This window comes from Nomia melanderi, chromosome 7 (genome assembly GCF_051020985.1).
Source record: "Nomia melanderi isolate GNS246 chromosome 7, iyNomMela1, whole genome shotgun sequence".
NCBI lineage: Eukaryota > Metazoa > Arthropoda > Insecta > Hymenoptera > Halictidae > Nomia > Nomia melanderi.
The window spans coordinates 2200107-2212378 of NC_135005.1; the positions used below are offsets into that span (position 1 = coordinate 2200107).

The following is a 12272-nucleotide window of genomic DNA, read 5'->3' on the forward strand; positions in this document are numbered from 1 at the left end:
GAGGACGACCCACAAATTTTAGAAAAATTCTTTTGTTACCTGTTTACACACCTGCAAGGACATTAACAAGAAAGAAATATAATGATATGATGAGTTTACTGTCTTACATACCACCTATTCATCAGAAATATTACACCATACAAAGTGTAACGAGAATTAAGACTGAAACAATAGTAGTTAATTTTTGTTGATTAAAATACTAATAATTTGTTATCTTATCAAAGTATTTTATTTTCCACAGTTTATTTTTAATTCTATATTAATATACCTGAAATATTTTTTAATAAAGTCAATTATTCATTTACTTACATGTTTTATACATAAAATATTGATGTATTACATAAAATATAAATTTCATATTTTATATAATACATCCACTTATAGCTAAAAACTCCGATTATTTCTTTTAGCAAGTTTATTAATTATTTTTACATAATAAAATTTAATGTGTTTACAGTTGTAAACATACTACCAGAATTTGTTAATGTTTACCACATTTTTTAGTTGATGAAAATGAAAATCTTTAAATATATCAATATACAAATAAATGGACTTATACCATTTTTTAAGAAACGGCTTATATATCTTTTTTTAAAAAAAGGAAAACATATGAAAATTATTGCTTTTTCTACATCACTATTGATACCTCTCTGATAGGACAGTTTTTTATGAACCCACCAATAGTACACGCCGCCCAATGAAACAATCACACATGTATCACCGGTGGCTCACATTTGAATATCACATCAGACGGCGTGTACCGCTGATGGTTTATACATTGGTGTTACATCAGAAGGCATGTACCAACAGGTATGAGGTTGGCTAAACTGATTCGGCAGGTAGAAAAATTGCCATGTAGTTCAAAATTAATTTGCTTATTAACAATTTCAATGATTTCAAATATTTTAAAAAATTCGCCGCCAGATAAACAAAACATAAGTCATAATTTTAGAGTTAACATTTTAAATCCATGTGGAGGATAAAAGTTTCTAATAATCACCTTCGTTGATAATTATTTATATATTTTTCCTGGAAGGAAATTATATGGTTAATATGGAAAATTAGCTAATTTATTCGGATACTGAGAATCGTTTGTTATTGAAGCACCGAATTCGTTAATTTTTCGTTGATATTGTGTTAATTATTATTGATGCCTCTGAGATGTCACCAAGGTACTTGGGAAAACCTCAGGACTGTATTATAAAACAGTTTATATTATGTTTATATTATTATTTATTTTTATATTATTTATATATTTTTATATTTATTTTTATATTATTTATATATTTTTATATTTATTTTTATATTATTTATATATTTTTATATTTATTTTTATATTATTTATATATTCTTATTATTTATAAAATATTATATATATATATAGATTCTACCCTCATAACTTGCTGATTAGTGAGTTGTGAATACTTATGTAGATGTAATTAGAAGCGAATGAAGTCCTCGAGATTGTAATTTTGTCCAACTGAATCTGAATGTTGTGTAGTTAGTAAAAATTTCAATATTATTATATAGTTTGATGTCAGATTAATTACAAATGTCCATTAAATTTCATTGAAAATTCATTAAAAGTACATTAAATTGTTATAATTAGTTTCATTGTGAACACTTTAATATTTTTATATTTATATGAATTTATTTGTACATCTTCAACTTTTATTAAATTTCTACATTTGATTTTTTCAGTTTTTACGTAATGGAGTATTATTCAGAAATATATGGTTTTTGTACGTAATATATGTAAAGATTTACATTTATCTATGATGAAATAACTTTTCAAAACAACATTTGCATTCCAGTTAGATCAATGATATTTTGTACAATATATTGTTATGAAAATATAAATAATGTAACACAATAATATACTACAATTAGCCATATTTTGTCACTTACACGCATTTCACATTCTTAGTTGCAAAAAAGAACAACTTACTTCCTACACTTTTCTTTTCATTACAAAAGATCTTACATTACAGACAGGTTTAAAATAATTACAGACACTCTTCAACAAATCAACGTTACTACTACTTAAACCGTGAATTTCTATATTTAAAACACTCAAAGTCTTCAGAAATGTATAAAACTCAAAGTTTAAGAAACTGAATAAATGTTAAGCCTATTTTCAGTTCTCCGAAGCTAATACAAAAAATTAAACGTTACTAAAATCTTTTTCTTCAAATTCATGTACGGTAACGCAAGTTCTCATGCAGTTCCATAATCCAATAATAACAAAAATATAGGTCACAACTACCTGTGGAAGTTCCAAATATGCGTGTTAAAAGATTAAAAGTATCAATTATCTGACAAGAAAAAAATTTCAAATTGAATAAACTCGTTAACGATCGACACGATCGGGTATTAAAAGAATACGTTATGGTTTTTCAATGTCGCGACAACATAAATAACTCGACGTCAATAGTCCTGCCGTCGATGTGGCACGGATAACGCTGAAGTCAACCGTGACAGGTTAAAAATCGGGCTTGAACTCTGCTCGATACGGCTTGTACACTGAAATGTCAGCGCGATACACCGGATGGATCGCTCGTATCTCCTTTCATCTGGATGAAAGGCCGCGCCATTAAAAGTGAGTCGGCCTTAAGTACCGGTTATTGCTTACACGGTGAGTTGAGCGAGTGGTCCATCAACTAACGCCTATTAAGGCGTACATCTTTCTTCTCCGTTGCGGTCCAGCAGCGCGAAAACTACAATGGCCGGTCCCGCATACAGGATAATACATTGTTATATTATTACACCAGGATTAATGTAAATTGCAGCTTTAATTAAATGATATTTTAACCGCTCGTAAAATTCGAACCATGATGAACAGACGAGAACATGATGCTCGATCACCATTCGTGCAGCAATACCATTGAAGTTATTCAATGACCAGAGGTATTATTTGTCCGGTAATTAATGTACCATTTAATTTGCCGATTATCATGCTCTATATCGTGGAATATAGCCTGTCACGAACAAGCGAGTTACAATTGTCAGCGGGTTGGACATCTTTCGGGTTGCCGATGTAACCCAAAATTATTTTCAGTACTAATGTATTGTAAATTTAATAATGAAGTACATTAATAGGACAAGATAATTCATGAATTATTTCGTATTTGTTATTGCTCTTTAGTTGTAGACGATTTTCTAGTCAAGTAATTTGAGTACTTTGCGGAAGAGTTAGTATTTTTATTTCACTTTTGACTAAATGGTTCATAAGCATGAAGATTAAATAAAAGTTTGTTTTCCTTATTAACGACTTCATTGAGCTAACAGTACACTGAAATTGTGATCAGCTTGAAAAAATTATTTATAAAGAAATCCCGAAATCTCGTTAAAGTAACTTAGAAATTTTTAGCATTTATTGCATGTACAAATAAGTACATTACTGTAAAATTAGAATCTTCTTATACTTTTTCTATTTAAATGCTTCCATTTTTATTAGTTGCGGTTTTAGTTTTTCTAGTTTTATTTGAAAAAGTATTACTATTTCACAAACGAGTTGAAAATAATTAAAGTTTTTTAAACTCTGTACAAAAAGTATTTTTGAGTTACGGATTTTTTGTTTTAAGGAATATATGGTTTCAACGTTTTAAAACCGTTGAGATATTGTATTTTTATAACACTCTGAAACGGAGTATAGGATAAGAAAAATATTTGCTTTTAACTTTCAGTGTTATTTTTTCCCCTTTAGGTCATTTTTAAATATTACCCTCCTAGGAAATGTTAAACCTTTTAACAATTCAACTTTATAGTTTGTATCGAAACAACGATTTATCCAATATGTTACAAAATATTTCTAAGGTTTCAAATTCACTGCATAGTTAGTGCCACCTGCAATGTAAAACTGAACTAAAAAGATCCACTTTCATCGTCTCAAATATCAACAAAATTCAAATGCTCTCACTAAATTGTCTATTGTATCTTCCTTCTCTTGAATATTCAAAAACAATTTACTTTTAACAACTCTGAATCAGCACACTCCTCACATTAAAACAAAATAAACAATCTATTTAATAATAATTATTACATTACACAAATTCTAAATACCATGAACACCTGTATGTATGCCAATAATTTATTTCATGAAACAAATTACACGGTTAAACCAATTCGAAAATATGCCGATCGAACATTATTGGCTCGTTAAGTGTTAATAAAACAATTCTTGCTCTCTCGTGCGCCAGGTATTCTCTAAAGCGGACGTCTGGTTTAGTCCCGACGGCGAGAGCTACGAGGAGGAGCCGCAATCTTACTCCTACATACCGGATATCGTTCTGGAGAATGCGCGGAACGTGTCGATAGGATTGCACGAGCGTCGCGGGAAGCTTCTAAAGATACACCTGTACTTCGCTGCCCGATGGATCATGATCAGCGAAGTGACATTCGACGGAAGTAAGCTCCTCCTATACCTCTAGCCCGATGTCCCTTCATCGATCACTAGTCCCAGCGAGCGATGTCGATGGAATACTCTGATTAATCTTTAAGTTTGTACCCGTTACTTGTCGGGCAAGAAAGTTCACTAACGCGCTAGCGAGTAATTAGAGAGCACCCACGGAATCGTCGAACCGCGTTTTCAGAAAAATCGCGAGTTTCTGACCGGCGTGACTACTTAAAGCCGCAGCGACGAGCTCTCTATAGTTTGCTTCTTTCGAGCGTAGCATCGACCTTAGGTTTAACCCTTTGCCTTATAATAACGTGTCAGACTCATGATGGAAAATTTCAATATAATTTAACTCTAATCGTACCACGTGTTTTTATAACGAATCATACCACGATCTCCCCTCAGTCACTTATGAGAATAAAAGAAATGATAAAAATGTTATTGTTTTTGTTTATAGGACCCAAATTTTAAAAGTCCAAAAAACTTTTGGAAATGCAATATGAAATAATCAAAACATTTAAATAAAAAGTTCAAATGTGAGTCAAAGTCACATCGTAGTCCGACTAGGGTTAACAAACAAATATTACTGGATTCATTCGAATTCAAAGTAAATATTATTCTTCTATAATCAATGATTATACTTAAGAGCAAACATGAATTTCTCTTTCCCCAATAAATTATTAATAACAAAGTAGTCGTATCGATCAGAATTAAGAAAAAAATCGTAGGGCAAGGGGTTAAAGGTGCACAGGGACAAGGGGACTCATCCACTCACGAAGCCCGGGCTGCCTTGATCTTCAATACATGATCATTATTAGAGCGCGGCAATAATAAAAGAGTGAGACGAAACTATAGAGAATTTTGTTTTCTATCATTACGTTTCACTTCATCGCATTCGGTCTCGCTTCCGTCATTTGTTATTGCCACGCGCCAATAATAACTATGCATGCAAGGTCGAGGCGGCCCGAGCTTCGTAAGTGGAAGCATCCCCTTGCCCCTGTGTACTTTTAAACCTATGGTCGACGCTACGCTTGGAAGAGGCGAACTGTAAGTGCCGTCCGTTGCTGCGAACCTGGCACTCTCGTCTGAGTGGTCAGATTCGAAGGCGCACTCTTTCCTAACACAAACTTTCGGCTCGGATACATGATTGGCTGAGGCGCTCACGCACACCAATCGGGTCGCACAGCAAAGAATGCAGGCAGTCGTTTCCGGACTCACGGTTGGATCTCTCGGAGCGACTGTATCCGCCCCTATCACGTCACGGTTCCCAACAACTGACGGTACATCGTAGGCTGTTTTCTCATGTACTATTGAATCATATCTCTTGAAACGTGATAGACTTACTTATGTTTGGATATTTTGTGCGTATTCAGAATAGATATTTTTAACCCCTCACATTCGATTGTTCCTGTGGCAGTAGGTAACAAAACTAGACGATAAAATTAGTATTACGCAGGTTGCTGCAAATGTTTTCGGAATGAGCCATTTCTAGCGCCTGCATTCAGTTGTTTATGTTATTTTCGTAAAGCTTCAAATTTTTAAGATTAGAAAATGCTGACACAGCGTAATGGAAAATGTATTAATGTTGAAGAAGAATATTTTGGGAAAAAATGAAAATATTAGTTCAAACTTATTTATCACTTTCCCGAAATTTGTGCAGCGAGCCACGTATAACGAATAACAGATTGAACTTTTATTCTTAATTAATTATTTATTATCATTTAAATAGAATAATTATTTGTAGGAATATATCATTTTATTTGAAATGAAGTATTACTTACTAGTTTGTAAGTAAATGTAGTCGAACTCTAATAAGTTGTAACGCAAAGGGGATAAAAGATCTTCGACTTACAGAACTTTCATCTTATCTGGTTCTCGAGTAAAGGAGGTTTAACAAACGTAAATTCGACTTATGGTCTTGTAATGTGATTGCAGAAAGTTTTCGACTTGTAAAGGTTAGACTTCTTCTGAATTTGAGATTGCAAATAAAAATACATAAGTAGAAAATAAATGTAGAAGCTTATATAGCAAAGACGAGGAGTGAAGAAACTTTACAAGTTATAAAGAATTAAAATTTCCGAGTGCAAACGGTTAATATCAATAAATATGCAAGTACATTACAACCTCGATTATCTGATTTAGTTGTATGATTTACGGTCTAGATAAATGAAAACTTGAAAAGATATTTTCCAAAGCGTGCAAAATTCAATCATATATATCCTGAGGTAACATAATCCAAGAATCCAAATTATTGAGTTTGTGGATAACCAAACCTCTGAACGGTCTGAATCGCAAAAAATAGTGACTCGATTAATCAAAAGTCCTGCGATATACTATACATTTGTTGTGGTAGGTACGAAAAACTCGACCTCTGTCACTGTGGGGTTAATTACCATTTGAGAATCTCGATTCAGCAACGAGCAGATCTTGTTAAATCAGTAACGAACGATCCCGTAATGACAGCCGGGATTATCTCTTTCCGTATGCAACTGAGCACGTTGTTCGCGGCTTTTATCACCCGTCACGTCTTTGTCCCGAAGTATCTCGACCACCTATCTTTCCAATTTCATCGCGTGATCCTAATGACCGTTCGAATTAACGTCGCGATCATCGTACCTCTATTACTTACGGACTCGATCCCCACGGGAATCCATGAGAAACGTCGGAAAGAAAACAGACGTTTCGAGATAGGAAATGAGGATCGAACTCGGGTAGTCATTAAGACATTCACTAACGTGACGGTCACCGGTGGCCGTCGTTTACGCTTCATCAGATGCTGGTGATCGACTCGCAATAAATGTTGGTTCAATATTTATGTTTATTATTTACGCAGCGACTGATGAGGGACAAGCAGATAAATATATCATGCATTGTATTTATATGAGAATCGAAACATTATTTTTTGGTTATCGATATTTAACCTTTGGAATAAATAAATCATTTATATGATTAATAGACTTTCTTTCTTTTTCTGGAAAATTCTTTGTTGGTAATGAAGCAATTCCAATAAATACGTCTGTGAAAGAAATTTCAAGGCAAAAAGTTAATACAATCTAAATGATAGATAGTAAATGAAGAGTTTGTCGAAGTGTGCTTGACAGTGAATTTGGCAGTGGAATTGGCAGTTAATTGTAATGTGTTTCTGCAGCTACCAATCAACGACAGCCACCGGAAATATTTGGTGAAAGGAATGAAGTTTTTTGTTTGGTTAACGAAGAGACGATTGGTGTATCGGGAATTTTGAATAACGTACTCGCTTTGCGAGCGCAGAACCGGATTTATTTGTTTTCCATTTTGGAATCGATATTGTTCCGGCGAATATAATATTTGCCGGATGTATTTATTTTCTATTCATTTCAGAATAATAAGCCTGTTATACGCGTTGTTCATTAGCAAATAGAGGTACGCGGAGAAACAGGTCATCGAATTTATTGTACCCGAATTAATATATTAGTGAGAAAGAACGAAATAAAACACAATAGCAATGTTATCGGTGTTGTAAACACATGATGAAATTGCAATCCGATGTTTACGCACCAAACATCTACAAATTAATATTATATACAGAGGAGTTGTTTAAAAATAAAATTCAATTAACTATGTTAAGAGAAACATATTTGATTTTTCTATTAATGATGTAAAAAGTAGTTTCGATTTAATAAATATATATGAAACTTGACAGTCAATTAACTCTAATTGTAACAGTTCGTGAATGTAACTATTAATATATTTATTGTTTCGCTATTATCGAGTGATGTCATAACAAATATACATGTTATTTATTACATTATTAATGATTAATGTACACGGTGCAAATTGAACCAAAGTATTGTAATACAAAAATAATTCCAAATTTCATTTCTAAGAATAATCCAGAAAAATATTGTGTTGATGCAAAAATTTTCATGTTTCTTGAAGAAAGTGAAAGTGACACTGGATTCATGTTTCTCCGAAATTACAACATTTTTATGATGATGGAATAAATAAGCTTCTAGAAAAATGGAACAGGGTAATAGCAACCAACAGAAATTATATAGTAGATTAAGGTAATAAAAATATTTGAAAAACTCTTTTTATTTCTTATAAAACAATGTCACAATTTTTGCACCAACTCAATAGATTATTTAATTTGTTTCTTTTCTTTTCTTCTTTTCGTCAATATAAATTAAAATATTTTTGAATTCTCATTAAATAATAATAGCTCCACTTAAGTATCGTTGGATGAAATAGGGAAAATAGTTTTTCAAATATAGTAGAATATATATAGTATATTTTTCAAATATACTCTATAAAGCGGTTATAAAGTAACTATAATGATGTTGGTGAAATTTAACACGAAATCTGTATAACGTGGAATTTTTTTAACGTATTACACTGTGTTCTATCGTGTTCTCAAATAGATTAAGCAAAACTAACAACTGTTTAGTTACCAAGGTACGTTTCTCTTGTTCCAGCCAATCCCTATGAAAACGTCACCGAAGAGTCGGCGTCCGAGTTCAGCAACCGAGAAATTCCAATGAACCCCGAGGTGGATCTTAACTTGCAAACAAGTAAGTGACTCGACGGCGGCGTCATTTAATTCGTATCAATCTCGAGTTAATTACACCCGGAGCATTCGAAACTTTCCTTATCTTTCTTATCTGTCGCGGTGCCCTGGGACGGCGAGCCCTAAACTTAAGTAATCATGAACAACGATTCCACTGCACGGTGGTAAACTAATTTATTTACTACGTAACGGAAGGATACTATAGATCGTACTCTCGATCAAATTCGTATTACCCTTACGATAGTTATTTCTTATTGCGCATGTAATCTTTGGAATTTGAAAGCACGTGTGACATATATAATAACGTCTTTAAACAAGCTATATCTGTGATTTCCATTTTAAGATACTCAGTTTAGAAGATTTTATAACTTTCGGAATTTGCAATTGCGTTTATTTTGACTTTACTTTCACCTCTCGTTTATGTAAATGTTTATAGATATCAATTGTAGAGGTAATAATCGGTTACAAATAGGTACCTATAAATAATAATAAATGCTAAAATATATATGTTAACTCTAATAAACGTCAATTGCATTTGAGTAACGTTAAAATTGATTCTTTTGAGAATAAAAAGAAATGGTTGAAAACTAACAATAAGTTCCAAATTTTCCAATATTTATTTTTACATACGTATTATCTGCCTTTCGATACGTCACCTTTCACATTCAGGGCAAACAACTGAAGATATCAGCATTATGTTTTTTTTCTAAGCAATTCAATAATACTTTACAAAACAATATTTCGTGCATGGCAAAGAATTTTACAAGGACTCTGCGTTCCATAAATGGAACTCATTCACTCAAATATGGACTATTCTTGTATTTTTCTTATATATACGTTTAATACAATAATGGAACTTTATTCTTTCAATATAATAAATACACACCAGCCTATAGAATGGAAGAATCACTATATCGCAATCGAAAAATTACCAATCTTTGAACTCTTGTAACTTTCTGATAAAAAGTCGTACAATATTCTGTGTAAACTTATTATAAAAGTTGAAGCGCCTACTTTCGCTTCCCCAAAGTTATTTTTTCTGAAAATACTTTGGCTTTGTATAACAGATGGAAAAATAAACAAACTTTTTCATTTCCAAAGTTATAACGTTTGGTGCTCAAAGTGTTAAATAGGGTATGCTCCGTTTTCACAATTCCTCATCTCGCAACGATCTAATTTTCCTGTTTGCCGATACCGTGCGCCAGGTCAGGAAATTAATTTCAGAATTTCTTCGTTCGATTATACGGCAGAATGGTTCCGCGATTGACTTCGTCCTCCTTCACTTTGTGAGTACATAAGGTTTGTCCAACGAAGTAACTTCATTAGTGGAACCAGGCTACTATTCTTTGACGAGGAAAGGATACGATTAGGAGTCACGACGAGCCGGGAGTTGGACGGATGAAACTTGGATAGTTTATAATTCACGTAGCAACTTCGTCGTAATGTAAACAATTAGTCGGATTAAGAGAGCGCTGGTTCAAGGAAGCGATGAAAAGGCGAACAGAAAAGAACTCGTATCGATCCCATACTATTGCTCCTGTAAATCAATTCCATTAACTCGAGGTACTACTATAAACGAGAAACTGATTCTAATTTATGTATTCAATTGTTTTTATAAAACTAAACGGTTAAAGAATTTCTTTCTTTGATTCCAGCTTTAATCTGGAATACTATTAATCTATAAAAATGCATAAGGACATCAATAACGATTTCTAAAATAACACATACATATACTCTTCAAATGATACATTTTTTATTTTCTATTTTTAAGATTTTTGGTCGCTTATAATAAAAATATATTTTATTCAGATATTATAATCATTTTTTTGTAAACGTACATAACAATTGTTCATTTAACTTAATATCAATTTTTATACTGTTCAATTAATTAATTTATCAATTCTGTCTTTCCTTTTGTTTTTATTTTTACTACGAAAAATGTATTGTTTAATTTGTTTATTTTTATTTTATAAGCAATTACTTAATCAGTTACGGTAGGAATAGGTATATGTAAAGTGTCGGTAGGTTTAGTGTTAATGATAATTCTGGAAAGTTTTATTTAGAAATTATTTAGTAGGTGGAGCAAAAGTCGTTTCGTATATGATACATTTTTTTAAAACAGCTCGATACTAGAAATAGTTTTGTAATTTTTATGCTATTAAAAAACAACAATATTCCCTTACGATAGGCGAATAAAGTTACCATTTGTCATAGTTTACTTTGAAAGTATGAATTTATCGAAAAATGACAAACACTTTAACTAAAAGATGCCTCAAATGTCGTACGTTCGTCAAAAAACAGCTAATGAATATTAATTAATCATATCAAAAAATAACTATAACAAAATATCTACTAAATCGGTTAATAAGTCTTCAAGATACTCTTGTTACCGAATATTAAAGTCACCATTTTAAAGAAAACGTATTTAAAATTCAAATACAATTTATACCTACATACAACAGTTTTTTTTTATTTACGAAATAAAATCGCAATATTTACAAATTCTTAATAAAATATTTGGGGATACTAAAAAATATAATATTTTCATATTACTTCACATAATAATATATCCAAAAAAAACTATTCCTCCGGTGCGTTAATTTAAATACACATGGATAATCTCCAAAAGCTACCGAAACGTCGTCCATAAAAATTCGTATTTGCGCAACTCGCGCCTCAATCCAGAATAGCTGAAAAGAACATCAAAGAGCGGCGCGGTACACAATCCCAAGATCGCGAACAAAACTGTTTGATGGCTGCACAAGCGACGAACCGACACTAGGAATGGAAAAGTCTCTTAATAGAACCGAACAACGGTATCAAAGGAATGAAACGTCGGTAGCTAAAGGAGCAAAGGACACGAGTTTTAAAAGACACAGACGCAAGTGTGCGTCGCTAATGGACCAAACAACAATAGCATCCTCATCTTCCATTCCCTGTGTCCCGGACACTCGGCAGCTAAATGTTTCCTCCGGACCGTCACGAATAAACGAGTAGTTTCTCGTTCGCGCGCGGCCGCGATTATCCAGTCCGCAGAAAATAAAGAAGCACATCGTTAGACACACTCGTAACGAGTGAGCTATACGAAAAGCCCGGTTTCGAACATTCCCGGTGTAAAGAGGTGGAAAGATACCACGCGTTTGAATATTAAAAAAGAGAGGGTACGGGGAACGCTGCACGAGGAAACGTGTACGGTTTTCAAGCAGCACCGAGGAGAACACATGCTCCTAACTGGAAGTGTTGCTCCTCGATTACCCGACAACAACGGCGAATCCTGCGAAACATTCTCCCTGTGTAGAATATTCTGCGAAATTATAGCGAAGAAAGAGC

General features: G+C 32.9%; 1 protein-coding gene across 2 annotated transcripts in view; it reads left to right on the forward strand.

Annotated features, from left to right (window-relative positions):
* The window catches only part of LOC116424161 (discoidin domain-containing receptor 2), a 233103-nt gene that overhangs the window by 204127 nt on the left and 16704 nt on the right, over window positions 1-12272 (forward strand). For both annotated transcript variants that reach the window (XM_031970186.2, XM_031970187.2), the window contains exons 8-9: window positions 4200-4407; window positions 8851-8946. In XM_031970186.2, coding sequence (XP_031826046.1) covers window positions 4200-4407; window positions 8851-8946 — 304 coding nt within the window. The remainder of the gene's footprint in view (window positions 1-4199; window positions 4408-8850; window positions 8947-12272) is intronic.